Consider the following 20,391-nt stretch of genomic DNA (forward strand, 5'->3'; position numbering starts at 1 on the left):
TAATGCACTAAACTCCATATGGATCAGGCCTTACTATGGACACCTTCACTGTAAGGTAGGAACATTTATTTCTCCCCTTCACTCCTCTAAATCCTATGTGATTTAATTCCTGGTTTAAAAACAATTTCATTTTATATTTTTCGTCTTATAAAACAATTACTTTACACATAAAGCTGTAAGCCAGATGATCAATCATGCCAAATGGAAAGTCTTATTAACTATGGAATTATTATTTAAAAATGTCATTGAAGATGTCATGGAAATTTTCAGCCTTAAATGAATCATGAATTTTTTATTTAAACTACCTGCTGAACTTATTATCTGAATGGTGTATTATAAACTATAGGCTACTGTCCATTGCTGTTGCTTCAGATCATTACAGCAATCCCTACCATGACACACATATTTTTTCACTTGGTTGTGATGAAGTGTGTCCCCTAGTTATAGTGTTGAAGAAAACTATAAGCACTATGATATTGATTGGCCATACATTTGTGAAAGCATTACTAATAGGTTTAACTTTTTACATACTGGGATTATTTAAGGTCTAAACATCTCCTTGTGTAGCTATGTAAAATAAAACAACATATATTAAACAAATACAAGTTTAAAAGTCATTTTTAGGCTGAAATTATGCTAGAGTCAATGCTTAATATGCTCATATATGATGAGAAATGTGCTATATGTGCTGTTACGTACGATACAAAATCATGTTATTAGCTGACTGAGAGTTAATTACATTTGTTAGGATATTATTTTTTCCAGTACTGGAAACACAAGCCTTCCAGACAGTGAAGTCAGTTGAAATCAGAGGTGACATATAATCTTACGATGCCTTTGTAAAGCTGACAAGTTTCTTAGTAAGGCGTACATCGTAAATTACTTTCAATGGTTGTAATGAACGTCTCTTATCACAGCATTTGAAGTGTGAAGAAGGCCCACGTTTGGAAAGTGGGTGAGGAAGGAATGGCAGAGTTTTGGCTCATTTCAGTTCCACTGGACAAAGTCAGTTCACAGTCTTTGGAAAAGCTTAAAAGGGCCACAGTCAAATCCAGCCTAGGAAGCTACTTCAGATTTCACATCCCAGAGCTGAAGGTAGGACTGAAATTTGCCTATTGATAAATAAAGAGAGAGAGAGAGAGAGAGAGAGAGAGAGAGAGAGAGAGAGAGAGAGAGAGAGAGAGAGAGAGAGAGAGAGAGAGACAGAGAGAGACAGAGAGAGATGGAGGGAGTTTTAGGGTGGTTAGAGTCATGTCAGATTTATCAAAGACAATCATTTAAATATAATTATACGAGTACTTGTGTAAGTCTATGCAGAAGACTTGCAGCATGACAGATCAGGGTCAAATCTGCATAATGTATTATGGAGGTCAAGAGTGTTGAGCTCTCACTCACGCTTCTGTCAAGAAAAGGCTTGCAGTTATATTGTATTGATTTGCACAGATGTTTGTTTTAAGACCTGTATGACACAATTTTAAACCATTTACTCTATGCTTGCTTTCTTTCTCTGAATTTTTGAAACTAAATCTATCTTGTTACACTTAAATGAATATTGACTATGGTCATACTTAGCCTCAGTGTTTATAGCGAGGTCACTGTTAAACGTTTAAACATACTGTGATCACTGGTTTTTACCAGGTAGGAACACTGGATGTGTTGCTCAGCGTGTCCGATGATCTCTCCAGACTTGACTCCTACACAGAAGAGTAAGCAAATCCTATAACTCCAGTTTCAATGGTTTTAAAAGTGACTGCTTGAATGTATTTTCCACAAGCTAGACTCAATTTTTTTAATTTATTCAATTCAGTCTTAGGTTCATCCTGCTTTATTTAACTAAAAATCTTATTTATCTTAAAATCCATGGTGTGTTGTGGGTAAGCCAGAGGTTATTCCATAGGTTATTTCATTCCTCAGACACATCCATCTGGCCTATTTGAGCTGTCAGTGGGAAAATTCACAAGCAACTGTATAGCAATTATCGTTAGCCGAGACACTCAATCCAGCAGGCTCTTGTTTCAGGTGCTACTTCACAATGTTCCGTGCCTCCTTGTGTTGTGGAAACTGAGCTCTGGGTTTTTTCTTCTTTTCTCCATTTCACAACGGCAGTCCTCTTCACCTCAGTCTGAATCATGTCCTGAACAGTCATAACCATTTTGGTTGCATTTTCGGAAAATCAGAACATCAACCCGAAGTTTCTGAAAACAAAGCTCTATGAACTTGCGAACTCTATGAACTCATCAGGAAACTGTGTTGAATAGGTTGTTTTTTTAAACTATGTCAAACTTCTTAAGGGGAAATGAAATGTGTCATGCACCAATTATGTATGAACTAGTGTCTTTAAATGCTTGATTAAAACACAAACATGAACATATTCAGATGCTTTGTCTCTCATTTACAGTGTAATGCGAAAAACATCACAGTGTATGGCTGAGCACATGGAGCATTGCGGTGACAAGTTCATGGAGAACGTTCTGTCTAATGGAGGTATATTGGAGCTTGACACAGTCACTTTCAGCTCTTAGTGTTAAGCTAATGAACTCCCCCATATTGAACAGGATGAGATCATTAGCTAAGAGCAGACACAGCAGGTGGCAGTTTCCACTCTTCTCAGCTTGGCCGGCACACGGATCCCGTTACCTGTGCATATCATAATATAGTTATTGTGTCACCCACGTACTGTATAGGAATAGATGTCTATAAGAATTCACATGTAATCAAATTATATTATTTTGTTATACATGCTTGTGTCATTGTTATTATTACTTTTTTAACATGTTCATATTTCTACCTTTCTCCCCAGACCAAAAGGCATATCTCAAACTTCCACAGTCACCAGTGAAAATGTATTTCCAAGCCTTGAGGGGTATGTTTGGAGCTTGTATATAGATTTGCTGTATATTTCAAATAATCTGCTGCAGGATTAACTACTAACAAGTATGGTGTGTTTTAAACAAAAAGTCTTCAGTGCAGATATTATGTATTTCAGTGGATCTGACCTCATATATGACAAAGTTTCAGTGGGACAGAGCCAAGTATCCCACTGCCCTGGCGCTTAAACCTCTCACTGATCTTATCTTCAAGGTATACATCCCACACAGACCTGACAGGTATAATGTTAATGGAGCAGCTCTTTAGTATTTTAATATTCATGTGTGCGTATCTGTGTTGGTGGCTGCATGCGTTCGTGTCAGCAAGTGGCCCAGGTCGAGACGGAGATGAAGTCTCGTAATGCTGCATACAGTGATGTAAAACTCAGTCTGCGATCGCTTCAGGATAAAAATGAGTAAGTTCTCTGAAGTATAATATCTGGGCATAAAACATGATGAGGTGTGCTTTAATAGAAAAGAATGAACCTTGGGGGTCATGTGATGCAGCCTGGAGATACTGTTAACACCATGAAGTTGATTCTTTTTCTATTAACATCATGGCTGGGAATGGTTTATTGCTCTTAAACTATAATTTACCAACAATTTTATTTATTAACGTGCCTATTAACTGACATCATGCTTTTTTTACATTTAAAGTTATGAAGCATCCATGAAACAAGTTAAGTGCTGTTATCACTTATAAGAGCTATTAGAGCAATAAACATTCGATTCCTCACCACCCTTTCTTTCTTTCTTTCTTTCTTTCTTTCTTTCTTTCTTTCTTTCTTTCTTTCTTTCTTTCTTTCTTTCTTTCTTTCTTTCTTTCTTTCTTTCTCTCCCTTAAATGTAAGCTAGAAAAATACACAGATTTTATGTTCCAGAGAAATCAGAAAGTTTCACATACTGATGGACCAAATAAAGAAAAAAACAAACAAATCCAGCAAGCAGCAAATCTGTGTATCTACAGTAATAAATGGCTTACCGATGAGAGAGGTCAGAAAAAAATGGCCTGACTGATTCAGACTAACAGAAAGACTGTGGTAACTCTTTACAATTGTGGTGAACACATCTCAGAACTCACAGTACAACCCAGATTATAATCTCAGATTACACAAATTCTTTTGAATTGGATGTTATTATAAAAACTACTACAGCTACGGTAAAATAAACACTCTTTACAAACATGGTGAGCAGAAAAGCAGCTCAGAAAGCACAATATGCAGAATGAAGATTAGGATTCTGAGATGTTATTAAAGAAACTATAACATACTAGAAAAAGCACATTATTATAAATATGTCATTTGAATTATAGCCAGAACTACTGCAGGAGTCATTCTGTAATTAAAATAATAGTCAACACGTTCAGTCAATACAGTAAATTGGAATAATGTTGTTTATATTATAATGTGGGGGACTCTGTGATTTAGCAGTTAGCATGTCTGCCTCGTACCTCTGGGGTTTAAGTTTGTGTCCTGCCTCTGTGTGCATAGAGTTTGCATGTTCCCCTTCATCTGGGTTTCTGCTTTTGTTCCCCAGTCTAATGACATGTTCTGAAGGCTGACTGGCATCTCTAAATTCTCTTTAGTGTGTGAATGTGTGTTTCAAATCAAATTCAAATTTTATTTGTCACATACACAATTATACACAGTACGACTATGTACGATATGTAATGAAATACTTTGTACGACTGTCCTAAAAAAAAATAAAAGCCAAAGATAAGGCACAGGTGAATACAACATAAGAAGAAATAAATATATATCAAGTATATATCATAGAAAATAACATCGACATCAAGCATATCAGAAAAATATTATCAAATATAATATAATATAAAATACAGTCAGAAAAATAGAAAATCTAATCAGGAACAGGACTTATGTTAATGTTAAAGTGCAGGATGTACAAGTGTGCAATGTGCAAATATCCGGCTATGGTACTGGTTATTCTGGCAGTATTGAAAAGTCCGGAAAGGGGTCCAGGCTTTCGGTGTTCCTATCACCATCCTTGGTGTCTCTACCTTGAATCCTAAGTCCCCTGGAAAAATCTCCAGGTTCTCCACAAACCTGTATAGGATAAGAGGTACAGTAAATGGTTGAATAGATGGATATTATAATGCTTTATATTTGGATTTATATATTTTTAGTTTGTCATTTGAAACTCACTTTCACTTTAGTTGAAGTTGTATTTTATTGCATTTTGTATTTTGCATAATATTTTACACAGTTTGGAAAACATATTAAAAAGTTATTAATGTCCTACAAGCAAAAAGTCATGCCTATATATCAAAAAGAAAAAAAAAAATAGGATGTTTAAACAAATGATATTAATTTATTGTTTCTGTAACAGAGAACCAGAAAGCGGAACTGAACTCGTTTCTGCTTTTTTTCGATTTGAGGCAGTTAATTATTCTATATAGTATTACTTTTTTGTTAGATGTGATATAATAAAAATTTTATATCAACTTAAGATGACAAACACTGTAAACAATATTGTTGTCACCCTCCAGGGGAAGTCTGCACACCAGATCTTTGACTGGCATTGTGAAAAAGGAGGATTTGGTTCTCAACTCTGAGTATCTCACCACTTTACTAGTTGTGGTGCCCAGGTTAGTGTGTTAGTGCTTAATAGTGTTTAGCCCACTGTTAGTAATAACTCAACCAAATGTAAAGTTCATCTGATTCAGTTTATTGTTGTATTAATGGTGCAGTTAATTGCACCACATGTACTACATTTTTACAGGACGTGCATTAGGCAGTGGGAAAACTCTTATGAATCCATGTCAGAGTTTGTGGTTCCTCGCTCCAGCAGGTTAGTTCCTGTTATTTGTTGATGTTTATTCTTAGCTCAGCTAACTAATCAGCCAGTCATGATCGCAGTCCAGCTCAGGGCGTGGGTCAGCAGGTTACGTTCACCCTAAGTGTAAAGTTACTGATGGAAAGCAAGCTCCTCACCTCAGTCTGCATAACTGATATCCATCTCAGTGGCTCTAATTAGCCTGTTTTACTTCATCCTCATTAAGCAGTCGACTTCAGAAAATCAGGCGTCGTTCACGATGGGAGACTCGGGAGAGTGTGGGACAATGAAATATACACATAAATACACCTTAACTTGTCCTTCATAGGAAATTGCTAGAGGAAGATGATGCTGGGATTTTCACTGTGACGCTATTTAAGAATGCCGTCAGTGAATTCAAAGCCAATGCCAAAAAGCATAAGTAAGTGACTGCACCTGATCTGAACTTGCACCTGAGACACACACACACACACACACACACACACACACACACACACACACACACAGAGAGAGAGACACACACACACTTGAGGTGAATGTGTACTTGAAATCTTAACCAGTTTGTGGTGCCTTGTAGATTTGCAGTGCGAGACTTCAGCTTAGAGGAAGTAGAGAGGCAACAACAGGAGATGGGCCGCCTCAGCAGTGATAAGAAAGAACAGTATGTGAGTAACACTTAAACAGCTACAGGATATACACTCACTGGCCATTCATGTAGCAGCAGCACAATGGATATAATGCAGACATAGGTCTGTACATAGACAAATGTTGATTAGCTTCAGTTTAGAATAGGGAAAAATTATTTCAGTGACTCTGGCCTTGGTGTAGAATTTGGTGCCAGATGAGCTGGTCTATGTATTTCAGAAACTGGTGATCTCCTGGGATCTCGACACAGATGGGTGCAAAATGCATCCAGTGAAAGTTTTCCACGAGAAATGCCAGGTCAGAGAAAAATAACCAGACTTGGTTGAGTTGACAGAAAATCTACATTACAGTAACTCAAATAACCAGGAGCGCAGTGAAAAGAAAAACATCCATATCAAATTTTGAGGTGGGATTGCTACAGTAGCATGAGACCAAATTGGATTCCTTTAAACAACCGGAATCGAATCTGAGGCTAGAATTGACACCGGCTCCCAGAAGACTGGAAAATTTTCACTAGGTCTTTGTCTTTCCTAATTTTAGTGAGTTTCTATTCTCAGAATCAGATTCTTTACTGGGCATGTTGTGCTTCCTGAGATGCTTTTCTGCTCACCATGTTTAAACCATGTGTTTTTTTTTTTCACTGTAATAGTTTTATATAATAACATCAAATTCAGAGAAACTTGTGTAATCTCAGCCTATAATCTGTATTTTCACCACAATCATAAGTAGTTACCACAGTCTTTCTGCCCCTTCAGCCATTCTTCTCTGGCCTCTTACATCAGTAAGGCATTTTGGCCTGCAGAACTCAGAATTTTTTCACCATTCTGTGTAAACTATAAAGAGTGTGTAAAATATTTTCTGAAAAACCAACCATGGTCCACGAGATCACATTTTTCTAACATATTTTTTCTCCATTCGACTTGATTCTGTCTTAAGAGATGAATATCTGTATCTATTATGAATCTCTTAAGACCTATATCTGCCTGATTGTATTCACTGCACTTCTGCCACATGATTGGCTGTTTGGATAATTGCATGAATGTACAGGGCTTGCAGGTATTAAAGTGGCCAGTGAGTGTATGTCTGTAGTCTACAAAGTTTAAAAAAAGTGATGTCAGAATTGTTTCTATCACCAGGGAATATTTGTGCGCTGGCTGAAAGTGAATTTTAAGGAAGTATTTGTGGCCTGGATCCACATTAAGGCCCTTAGAGTGTTTGTTGAGTCAGTCCTCAGGTAACATTTTTGCTCAACACTCTGACATACTTATTTATAATTTTGTATTCATCTATTTAATCCATTATTGCTCTACGTGATGGTTCTGTTGTGGGCCAGGTATGGCCTCCCAGTCAGTTTCCAGACTCTCCTGCTCCAGCCACAGAAGAAGCAGGTAAAACGACTACGAGAGGAGCTCAACTCTGTATTCACACATCTGGACCCCATGACTATGACTGGAAAACAGGAAGTGAGTGTTTTACCAGCACTAATCATGATCACCAGTTAATAGTTAACACAGTTCAGTAGGTATTCACCACATGGTGACTGATACAAATGATTGTCCAATCAGTAAATTATCTCCTGTTTATGTTCTTAATGGGAATAAACAGTCATCCCTGCCCCAGCCTTTTTTTTTTCTTCTTCCTTTTATTGAGTCAAATAATGTAGCTTCTTAAGATTTGATTGAAGGCGTTCCTGTCAATAAATGTTAAATTAATATTTCTTTACAGAAAGATTCACCATTTTGACAGTTAAATATATGTCTTTATTGAATAGTTTGGGATGATGTATTCAGTGGGTAGTGGTGGCTCAAATGGTTGTGGCCGTAGGTTGTTGATCAGAAGGTCATGCTGCCACTGTTGGGCCCAAAACAGAAGCAAGGCCCTCAACCCTCTGTGCTCCAGGGATTCTGTATCATAGCTGAACCTACATTCTGACCCCAGCTTCCTAACAAGCTGCTATATGTGATGAAAGTAAATTCACTGTGCTCTAATGTACATGTGACAAATTTTTTTATTCTAGTAAACAACTGAATGAAATATTAATTTCACAGTTTTTTTAAGTATTAAAAATGATGCTCTTTTGCTCTTTCTAGGTGGGACTTGACATTGCAGAGGTTAACATAGGACAGCAGGAATACTACTCCTACATCTATTACCCAATCAGCATTAACTTATTGGACTCCAGCTAGCAGACACAGAATAAACAAAAAAACAGACTCATACATCATGCCCATGTGACTCAGACAAGGCTCTCAAAATGGCAAAGGGCCTTACAAAGACGAATGTAATGGAAAAATGTGAACATCAACGTAACACACACACACAATACTACACACTTCCCCACTGTGTAGTCAAGCTAAAAGTAACAATTTGTATTCTCCTTATTGTTTGATGATGTAAATAAGTGTAAATAATCTCAAAATGACTATGCTGCATTTAGAAAACCATTGTACACTAGTATATTTAATCATGTTTTATTTATGTTATTGGAATCTGTCAACCCCTTGAATGCTTTCTTAAATCAGTTTATACACTCTTCCAGTCCCGTTTTTTTTTTGTAATTATTTTTGCTCTTCCTTCAATAGGAAAGGAAGAAAGGAACACTATTATAAGAAGGACAGCTCCTGAACCTCAGGGTCTAAACCTAAGTGCATCAGGGCTTCTATTGCAGGCAGGGAGTGAAAGAAAATTAATAACAATCATTTAATATAACATGCTTCCTAAATATTTGGTATTTGCCAGAATATAGAAACAGAACTGTGTATTTAAAAAAAATTGCATACAAGGTTGTAAATAAAACCGACAGTCATGATTGTGAATTTATTGTGTTGCACCTTCTAATCCATTCTGTGGTATAAAAAGACATGTGCAATGTCAACGAGCACTGTGCCAGTTGAAGGTTGTACCATGTCACAAAAGCACAAAAGACACAATGTCTGCTTTGGAAATAAGCAAATGTAATAAATGTCATTCTGAATTTCACAATTGAAGTTATACTATTAGAAAAAAGTCTGTTTTTCTGTGCATTAGTGAATGAGCTGTGTAATGAGGTTTCTACACATAATTAAGCTACATTTTACTTAGTACAAATTTTATTAAGACTGTGCATGTGAATAATATTTATTCTTTAGGGGAAATGCTTAAGTTAGTGGCCCACACACAACAGCAGGTGGCAGCATTTTACCTTTCACTGCCATCTCTGTCACTGGAATATAGCGTCTATTTATCTGTTCAACAGTCAGAATCAGAATTATTTTTATTGAAAACTTCTTATCAGTTGTGTGTTAAACAATTTACAAAAACATCTCACGTATCATAAAAAAGCGTGTTGATTGAGCTATACCTGTATGCTGTTTTGTGTGTGTGTGTGTGTGTGTGTGTGCGTGTATTAAATATTTTGTGCCTTAAGTCAATTAATGTCATTAAATCTAGAACTCATGTGTTCACTGCTAATGTGTATATAACAGGATACATGACACATAATAATGACACATTATATTTATATGGCTTAGATGAAAAGTCAAGTCTCCATGTGAACTAATGACATTTACATATTGGATATTTCCTGTGGGACAGTCTGTTTATTCATGAAAATAGGATGTTTAAAAAATAGCGTATGGGGAACTGATCTATTCAACACAACATATTGCGAAGAGAATTAAACACCTGCCTTATTATTCCATAATTCTTCCTAAAATATGACATTTATGATTAGATCTGAATTATTCATTAACTATCAATACTTTTAAATTATTTGGAAACAATTTAGAGATAAAACTCAGAAACATTCATTTGGACAGCAGGAACTTAAAAGGGTTAAGTAAGTAAGTGACTAAACAAAGAAATAAATGAATTAACAAGCATTTTATTGCATTGTTTTCTTTGAGAGGAACTTGCAAATGACAGGAACTCTAAACTGTAAAAAGAAGGAAAAGGGGCTATTTGTATGTTTGTTTGTTTATTGAGGATTTTCTTGCCACTTCTCTTCAGTGTTTGTTTTTTTATTCTCTTAGTTTAGTTTCATCCCAGTTATCGAAAAAGTCATGTTAGTAAGAATTTACTATGTTGTCTATGTACAAAGATTCAGTCATCAGTGCTACCTTCACAAAACCTGCCTTTCGTGAAAGGTTGCACACTGTGGTTGGCTGCAAGGACTCTGTTAACACAGGAAGCAAGTTTTTTTAAAGGCAAGCCTTAACAGATGAATTGTGTTAGACAAACACCAAAGAGGAGAGGGTTGAACTTCATCATAAAACCTTTTACGTCGGTGGTGTCAGCCACACAACTGGATCCAGGACAGCACTCTTCTGAAAAAGAAAATGGACAAACAGACCACATTATCAGATGGGTAAAGTGACTTACTTATTTGTTTGTTTGTTTATTTGTTTGTTTAATGTTTATTTATTTAATGAAATAACTAGGATTCATTTGCTGTTTATAGATATGTTATAGTTAAAATGAAGAGACTCTGGTGCATAATTTATCAGTTGCTGTAGATAGATGTCACAGTTTTTACAATTTTTGAAATTGTGAATTATCTATCTATCTATCTATCTATCTATCTATCTATCTATCTATCTATCTATTAAACATATTATGAAATTCATATATCATACTGTGCATTTTCTAGATACAAAAATCCTGCTTATAGCCCTTATTTACTGCCGTGTCCTCGCTTCTTTTTCCTTCCACCAATGAAAAAAGACTGCTTACAATCTCTTTATGACATTCATCTAAATAATAACATACAACTGTCAAAAAAATGAAGAAAAAAAAAAAATAAGGGAATAAAAATAAGGGAATTAAAAATAAGGGAATAAAAATAAGGGAATAAAAAATAAAATAAATAAATAAATCAAAAGAAAGATTTGTCATATGCCTTTTAAAAAGAAACAAAAACATACACATCTCCATGTGTAGACTGCACATACTTCGAGTAGCATAAAATTAGTTTCCCTTTTCCACACACTGATTTTGATCGGTTTAGAGCTTAGAACATCAACACGATTAGTTACTCATTCTTAATGTTTTATCCTAAAAAAAACGAAGTTTTTCCATTATAAAGAATATAGTATGTTAGCAAAGCATGTAAATATCTGAAGTGTGTGTTTCCCAGTAAAGAACCAGCTCATCTCAGCACGTTATGAGCAAAGATGCAATATTATTACTGTAATAGGTGTGTAGGTGTGTCATTTATTAGGTTTTTTACTCAAGCAAACATTCTAAAGGTATCATCTACACCTGTAGTGTTCTCGTGCAGTGTGTTGGAACGCTGACTAAACACAGAGTTAAACCGTAGCCAATGAAGACTGAGTCGTAGTAAGATTTACCCTTTACTGTCACTCTCTCATTTACATTGTACGGTGAAAACTGCAATAAGACAAAACAACAATATTCAGAGTCTTGGCTAACATTGCATTATAAATTAACAAAGACAAACTGCTATTTGCTATTAGCACCGCTAAAGCTTAAACAGGGTGGTTACAACCATTTTTAACGGCACATAAAACATCGCCTTTTAGAACAAATAATCTCTAATATATGATCTTTAACGTGTGTGATATCGTATTAATGAACTTACGGCATTGCCTCTATGATGTTTTTAGTGGATGCGCTGGATACTATAAAGAGCACACCATGCCGGGTTCATTGCAAGATTGAGCACTGAGCGCTAACCGGAAGTGGCATCGCATAAAACGAACCATATATTTTTACAAATTAAGTAGATAAAGTAATTATAAACTTTAAATTTTTATAGAGGAATATTTATCAAAAATATTTAAAGCACACATATAAATATTAAAGTCCTTACAGGACAACACAACACCCTTTTCCACAGCGGCGTACATTTTTTTCTCATTTTATACAACTGAGCAATTGAGGGTCAGGGGTCTTGCTAAAAAGCCCAGCAGGGGATACTTGGGAGACCCAGGATTCAAACTCACAACCTTCTGATCAGTAATCCAAGACCTTAACCACTAAGCTACCACATCCCTCTCACTTTTTTTTATGTTTAATTTCTTTGTATTTTATATATTATATATTATCATCAGGTTTATTCAGTGTGATGAAAACAAAAACAGACCAATACATAGCCAAAAGTACTCATGCGAACACATGAGTATATCACATCCTATTTCAAAATCATGGGAATTAATATTGATTATTGAATTAATTATTTCCCCTTTCACTGTTATTATAACATCCATGCCTGTTAGAAGGCACTAACAAGAGCATTGGTAAAGTAATGCACTGATGGTGAACGAGGAGGCCTGGTGTTCAGTCAGATTTCCAATTCATCCCAAAAGTGTTTAGTAGAGTTGCTCTGTGCACGACACTCGGTCATTGCGAAGCATGTTTTCACAGAGTGTGCTTTGTGCACAATGGCATTGTCATACTGGAACAGGTTTAAGCCTTTTAATTCCAATGAAGGAAGTATTTCTGCAACATTATTCAAAGACATTATGGACAACTACATGCTTTAAAATTAGTAGCAACAGTCTTGTAAATACCCTCATATGAGTGTTATGGTCAGGTATCTGCATATTTCTGACCATCTAGTTTCATTCTACAGTAAATACAGTAAGCGACTGCATTTATTCAGACCTGTAGCTCAATGTCCCATAAACAGCTTCATCATTTATGTCCATGTTAGACAAAAATAAATGTGTAAATAGTGTAAAGGAAATGTGTACTGAATAACACAGCAACCATATGCAGATTACTAGGTCAGTAATCATGTGTAGATTTTTTTATATTAATATAAAAAAGCCCAGTCTTTAGGTGCCTATAAAAACCTCACTAAAAACACTCTTTTCTTTTCTTTTCTTTTCTTTTCTTTTTTCTTTTCTTTCCTTTTCTGTGTGCTATACACTGATTAAACCTGCTTTTAAATGTAGGATTAAAGTCTCACCGATCCGATAAGAAAATAGTGCGCAGGTTTAGACATGGGTGTTTATTCACAGAAGTCTTTTCGTGCATGTACGTAGATTTGTGGTTATCTGTTCTGCAATGACATCAGCACATTATGAAACAATAACAATTCAACTCTTATGTCAGAAAAAGGTTGCTATTAAACTGAACTCTGCATAACATTATTGCCAGTTTTTCAAAAAAAAAAATGCATTGGACTTTTGATCCGATTGGACAAGCAGGCTGTCAGACTCTGTGTCTAAAATGTCAGTTGCGCTGAATTACTTTTTGTTACTAGAACTGATGTATAAAAGTCATATCACGCTCACAATCATGCTGTTGTACTGAATATCTACCATCCACCTTTGGTGTAGTACAACAGCACTCCCGCTTGTGATCTTGTGCCTATGAAATTGTAGCACTCAGACTGAATATCAGATAGAACAGAATAGAATAGAAGTCTTTATTTTTTCACATATACTGTACATTACAGCACAGTGAAATTCTTTCTTTACAACTTTGGACGTGTGGGTGAGCTCACTAGATTAGCCATGATACAGTCTCTAACCCATAAAGCATAGCTGCTCCCACTACTGTCTTTTCCTGTGATTCTTGCAGACAATCTTCTTTCACACACAACACTTTTCTCCACCCACTCCAACCTGTCTGTGCTCGCCTCTTCATCTCTTTTCCACACTCGCCGCCACACTGGACGGTTAACATAAAATACTTAAAGACTTTCATTCCTCTTTTTTCCAAAGCAGACCTCCACCTTTCGTGTTCCTCCACCTGCTCTCTACTGTCACTACAGATCACAATGTTATCTGCAAACATCGTTGTCCACAGAGATTCCTGTCTGACCTCATCTGTCAACCTGTCCATCACCATAGCAAACAATAAAGGACTCAAAGCCGATCCTTGATGTAACCCCATCTCCACCTTGAACTCCTCTGTCTGACCTACACCACATCTCACTGCTGTCATACTCCTCGCATACATATCCTGAACTACTCTGATGTACTTCTCTGCCACTCCTGACATCCTCATACAGTTCCATTGCTTCTTTCTCGCCACCCATTGCTTCTTTAAAGCTTTCATTGTCATTTCAACCATATATAGCTGATACAGCAAATAGTGAAATAAGACAATGCGTCTCCAGGACCATGGTGCTACATAAAACAAAGACAGAGCTACATAGAACCCAGAATAGTGAGAATAGTATTAGTATTCGGCACGTTTTCTCTGAAAAAACTCAAGCGGCTTATCAGCGTGATTGGGGTGTAATGTCTTTAAGTGACGCATTAATTTATTTGGCTTCATGCTGTCCGTTGCCAACATTTTTAGACACAGTAAACATACCGTTCTTTCCTCGTCTCCCACCGTAGTCACAGTGAAGCCAAGGGCTACATTCGCTTTGTCATATTTCCTTGTCTTAGCTTGCAGAAGACTTACATTTGTCTCATTATCTCCATCTCTCTCCTCCTTTATTTTCATCCCTGTTAAATATTTTTCCTTGGTGTCTCTTAAGGGTTTGTTATCTGCAAAAAAAGGATGTCCCCTGGGGACACACACACACACGCCCCCCTGGCATTGCCCCGAGCTCCCCCAGGGGGGCGCGCCTCACTATTTGAGAAGGACTGCTGTAAAGAAACATCTAATACAAAATTAAATTCAATTATACAGTGACTGTGTTAATGCGTCTCCTTTCATTACAGGCTGTCTACAATGCTGGATGATTATATCTATACTGACTACATGGACGATGGTGAATTGTGTGACATTAAAAGCAACTATAAACATGAGGTGACATACCAAATATACGCCATCATTTGTGCGCTTGGTCTCCTGGGCAATATTCTAGTCCTTGTCACATATGCATTTTATAAAAAAGCCAAGTCTATGACAGATATCTATCTAGTAAACGTGGCCGTGGCAGACCTCCTGTTTGTCCTTGCCTTGCCTCTGATCATATATAATGAGCAGTATAACTGGGTCATGGGTACCTGGGCTTGTAAGGTACTACGAGGGAGCTACAGTATAAACCTTTACAGCAGTTTGCTCCTGTTGGCTTGCATCAGCGGAGACCGTTATGTTGCCATCGTTAAAGCACGACGTTCGTTTGGAATTCGCTCAAGAGCCCAGATATACAGCCGTTTGATCTGCATAATAATATGGCTGTTTGCTCTTCTGTTATCCACGCCAACGTTCATATACTCAGATCTAGGAGAGGAGTATGCTAATATAACGATAGAAATTGAGTGTAGCTTGACCTTTGAGTCTACTGACACAGCACATCTGATGAAAGTCCTCCTGCCTAGCATGCAGGTGTCTGTGGGATTCTTCATCCCTCTGCTGGTGATGGGCTTCTGCTACTGCAACGTTATTTACACTCTACTCAGGGCACAAAATTACCAAAGGCACAAGGCATTGCGTGTGATTCTGGCTGTAGTTCTGGTGTTCATTGTCTGCCACTTGCCCTATAATGTCATCCTCTTGAGGCACACAACTAGGCTGTTCAAACAGAGAGACTGTGACACAGAACAGAAAATCCACTTGGCTTTGTCTGTGACTAGAAGTTTGGCGTATCTCCACTGCTGCCTCAATCCTATCCTTTACGCATTCATCGGGGTCAATTTCAGGAATCATTTCAGCAAGATTCTTGAGGATTTGTGGTGCTTAGGGAAAAAGTACTTCTCTTCCAGACCATCCTCACAGCAGACTTCAGAAATGTACATTCCAGCACAAAAGTCCATCACTGCAGAAAATCATGCAAATCCCTCCTCCTTTACAATGTGAGGTGCAGTATAATGCAATAATGTGATTATTATTGTCAACCTGAAACTTTGAGGTCACCTGGAATTTGCCAGGAGTAAGTTCAGATGATTTAATGTATATATGTATATAGTCATGTTGATTTTATTTTTCTGGGCTCTAAAGCCACAAAAGACAGTCCCGGTCTGGATATTTGTTCTGTCTTGATATAATGATTGTTTATTTCACTTTTGAGTATGATTATTTCTTATATTAGTAGGACACTTGTTCCAGAAGTTTTTTTTTTCTTAAAATGTGTTTTTTACTCTTTATGTCCCATTGTTGTGTAACTGATCTACCAAACAGAAACCATACATCTTTTAGACATGTATACAGTAAGTGGAAGCCTGGGAAAACCCTTCTCATGGTGCCAATTTGACATTTCCTCCTATACGGAGCTCTGAAATCTACAACACTGTCTGCAACTGTGTCTGCAACTCAATCAGAAGCAACCTAAATTAAAAAAAAAAAGTCAAAAGGTATAATATTGACCATAGAACCGAAATATCACAGAAAATTTTGCTTGTGTTTGTTTTGCTATGGCATGTAACTTGATTAAAGGTTTAAATCATATTAAACCAGACCACCATTCTATAATGACTTCTTATCCAGCATGAAATTTATATGACAGTCCAGGTGAAGTTGGAAAACATGAAATGCATGTATGTTTTCTTAATGTTGTGGTGTCAAATTGAGATACAATCAGAAAAAACATTTTAGCCTAAGCATAATTTTTTGCTTTATTTGGCTGTTTTAACTACTGTAATACTCTCACTTTAATGGAATTAGTGTGCAGTGCACATCATTTGTACAGCTGTTTTTGTCTAATAAAACTAAACCGCAGTGACAGTTGATGCAGGTGAATTATTCCGAATTTTATTTGCATTGCATTAACATACTCTGTAAACTATTTATTCTTTAAACAAGCCAGGAAGCAAGCGAAAGAAGACTGTTTCTCCAAACATTTGCATTTACCTCATGCTTTACATTTAAGTTAACACTCAGCGTTTCAGTAAACATCAGTTATACAAATATATTTGTACTGATTACAAACCTGTACACAATATTATGGTATTTGACCCTCCAGGGTCAGTAGGTCTGTTTATCTTTATCCTACAGCTTCTTGTTTTTTTTATAATGATTATCTACACTAAGTTCATTCATTCATTTTCTACCGCTTATCCGAACTTTTCGGGTCACGGGGAGCCTGTGCCTATCTACACTAAGTTATTTATTATATATATTTATATGTAAATAATCTGTGAATGATGACCAACCTGCTTATTAGAAAGCAAAAATCTATTATACTGTAGAATATGATACAATATCACTGACCTTGTCAAACACCTTTGGAAATCTCTTTTCTGTTTTAATAAATAAATTTTGTTTGTAATTCATTTGATCGGGCACCAGTGCAAGATAAGCTTATGAAAGAGCAACAACCCAGAACTGAATAATTAGACTTCTGTACGGTTCTTTCTGCAAACGTTTTGCATAGGAAGGGAACCGAAAGAACACTTCCTTGTCTCACAGCAATGTGCACAAGCAGTCTTTGTGAACATCGTGAGTCGTCACAGAGGCCAAGGTGTTTAAATGCAGCTATGGTCTGTAATAAAACCTTGTCCATAAAAAAAAGAAGTTTTGTTGTCTGAGATAAGTTAATGTGTTTCTGAATAGATTAACAGTTCAAAAGATCTTACTATATTATTTTATTTATTTAAGAATTACAAAGGTTAAATAGCAGCGTAATCTTTCCGGGACCCTTAAATATAAATGTCAAGCATGAACAGGGGTTGCATGCAAGTGCAGAACAAGCCAGAAAATGTCAACACTGATAGATCAGTTGAAGATTAAACTAGGCTCAGGACATACTATTTTAAAAGGACTAATACTAGAGCATGGCGTGTACAAACTAAATGTAGGAATACATGCCGATTGGGACATTAGTTTATGATCCAGAGCACTGTGCCTAAACACTTTGCACACACATTCATTCAAATCTTAACATTAAAAGCAAATTTAACGTAGCTAGGTACATGTTTCTTGGGAGATGGGAGCCTGGAGATCGGGATTAAACTGTAGAGCTGTAAGAGAGCAACTCTAGACTTTAATAGAGCAGGTCAACATTAATAATGATACAAGATTTGAGTTGAGAGGCTTTAATAGTTTGGGTTAATAGTGAATTTTTTGGAGTAACCATGTAATAGGCTGTTCAGAGTTCATTTTAAGTGGATTTAGATATACATTTCCTTTGCCATTGTCACAGCATGCAAGACACACACTCAAAATGTAATATCAGTATTAAGATCTACCAGGTTTCTGTAAATCTCCAGCCACTGTATCTCAAAACCCAAAACTAAAAAAGACTTAAAACTATACTAATAATTTGGCATCTCTGCAACATATCATACAATAGAAATGGTTCTGTATATCATAGACACACTGTATACTTTGGAAGATGTTCAGAAATTTTAAGTAAATTTATTAGATGCTTGTTATTTTCTAGAAAACATGATCTTTGTGGCTGTTGAATATTTGTAAAATTAGATCTGTTTGCAGCTCCTTTGCCTCCACGGGACAGTGTGATAACAGACATATGGGGCAGACGGTGCACTAACAATACCATTGTACTTGGAACATCTGCTTATATTAGGTAGGTATCTAAAAGGCATGGAATTGTGAATAAGGACTTTTTAACTTTTTACTGAAGGTAAAAACAGCCGAGGTATACAGTTGCGCTTTGCCTCACACATGCCATATACGAGAAATCACCTGTAATGAGGTTTCTGTAATAAAAGTCATTAAAGTTTGAAGTTCTTATACTCCAATTTTAAATGTCGGTGTAGGTGAACCTAAGATGGTGACATGATAAAAGACTGAAACGGCAGTTTTGAGTCGCTGAGTAGGTTGAACCTACATTAACCAGGTCAGGTTCAAAGGCACATGCAAGATGGAACAGCAGATAGCTGATATCTCTGCTGAATCTCAGTATATAGGCATTTTTATGGAAAATAATGTGACAGATACCATGTGGTAAGATAACCACACTACATACCATGTAGGGTTTACAGTGTGTACTTTCCAGTTACTGAACATTTATTATGGGAACTGAGGCTCTGGCTTTTCCTCAGAAGGTACTGAACCGGAAACAAAAAATTAACAAGCAAAAAACTTTGGCCATTGTTACATCAGTCTTGAAAACATAATAATGATTATTCGTTGCATTTCTCATGCGTTTGATAGACAGATAGATGTTTTTTTTTAAATATCCTGATTATAGAGATGCAACATTCTTTCACCAATGTTCTATGAAACATTGATCCTCTCTGACATTTTTAATAATGATCTCTTGCCCGACTGGAGATAGTGAGAAGTCATGTTTTTCAAGCAGCAGTTATACACCGAAGAGAAATCTTGGAATTTTAGATATAGTTTGTATGCATGAGACTATATGATAAAGATTAGATAAAGAACTAGGTTCCACCTTAGGCCTACCAAATACATTACTGTGTAGTGGCATGGTTGCCAGATCTGTGCAAGTCAAATCATGAAAATAAAAACAAGGCTGAAAAGAGCCTGATATTAAATCCACCTCCCTAAATTTTTTTACACTGCTGTCAAGAATCACTGAATAAGTAGAGCAATTCACTGACACCCTAAATACACTGATGTAGTATAACACCATATGAATTTACACTAATTATGTTGCATTAGGATGAACATAAGCTGTTTAGCTCAGTCGTTATTCGCTTTGGATAAAAGCATCAGTGTAAATGTCCTTTTTCTTCACAAGATGGTGACGTCCTATGACAATTCACCATTAGATGGCAATAGAAAGCAATACTTGGTGCCTGATCATGATTAACTCATCCCAGTAAAGTACTCTCAATGTGAGTGTGTATAGCAGTGACTGAGTAGTTCAGCTTTTGGCTGAGGTATGAGTGAGTATAAACCTGCTAAGAAAATCACTGATAACAACTGGGGCGGATTGTAGTCGAGATCATCTTTTTATTTAGAAGACACTTTTTTTTTGTATTTTAATGTTCAGACACCTAAAGACCACATGCTGTATGCAGAAAGGGAAGAGAAGTGATATCTTAATGTTTAACATGTTTAACAAAACTTTAAAGATAAGGTAATAATGTAATATATTACGTGACACATTTGATTCATTTCAAAGCAATGATGACCTGCAAGTTGTACTGTATATCTTATGGACTCCTAAGATATACAAGCACTTATTTGCTACTATTTGCAAACACTGAAAAAGATGAAGTACGTGGTTCCCCCTTTTATTATCTGCTCTACTGCTTGGCATGCGATCTGCATGTAACATTGCTATGCACCACTGAGGGATTCAGATTTA

At 36.4% G+C, this 20,391-nt stretch overlaps 2 protein-coding genes and 1 long non-coding RNA gene across 3 annotated transcripts; 2 read left to right on the top strand and 1 right to left on the bottom strand.

Annotated features, from left to right (window-relative positions):
• The first annotated feature begins 921 nt into the window (after window positions 1-921).
• Window positions 922-9,086, top strand: atp6v1c2 (ATPase H+ transporting V1 subunit C2). Its single transcript, XM_047821628.1, is given in 12 exon segments — window positions 922-1,095; window positions 1,639-1,706; window positions 2,399-2,484; window positions 2,987-3,081; window positions 3,192-3,283; window positions 5,374-5,484; window positions 5,619-5,675; window positions 5,989-6,081; window positions 6,238-6,325; window positions 7,442-7,539; window positions 7,639-7,768; window positions 8,396-9,086. Coding segments are annotated over 12 exon segments (1,143 nt in total). The 5' UTR covers window positions 922-966; the 3' UTR covers window positions 8,492-9,086.
• Window positions 9,087-10,243: 1,157 nt separating this feature from the next.
• On the bottom strand, window positions 10,244-12,902 carry LOC113659337. Its single transcript, XR_003444620.2, has 2 exons — window positions 11,884-12,902; window positions 10,244-10,609 (listed from the first exon to the last, which is right to left on the bottom strand). It is a non-coding gene; the product is annotated as an uncharacterized LOC113659337 (long non-coding RNA).
• Window positions 10,516-16,877, top strand: ccr6b (chemokine (C-C motif) receptor 6b). Its single transcript, XM_027172040.2, has 2 exons — window positions 10,516-10,650; window positions 14,930-16,877. Exons 1-2 carry the CDS (start codon window positions 10,622-10,624, stop codon window positions 16,008-16,010), a joined length of 1,110 nt encoding a protein of 369 aa, XP_027027841.2. The 5' UTR covers window positions 10,516-10,621; the 3' UTR covers window positions 16,011-16,877.
• The last annotated feature ends 3,514 nt before the right edge of the window (window positions 16,878-20,391 follow it).

Source organism: Tachysurus fulvidraco, chromosome 12 (genome assembly GCF_022655615.1).
Source record: "Tachysurus fulvidraco isolate hzauxx_2018 chromosome 12, HZAU_PFXX_2.0, whole genome shotgun sequence".
Taxonomy (NCBI): domain Eukaryota; kingdom Metazoa; phylum Chordata; class Actinopteri; order Siluriformes; family Bagridae; genus Tachysurus; species Tachysurus fulvidraco.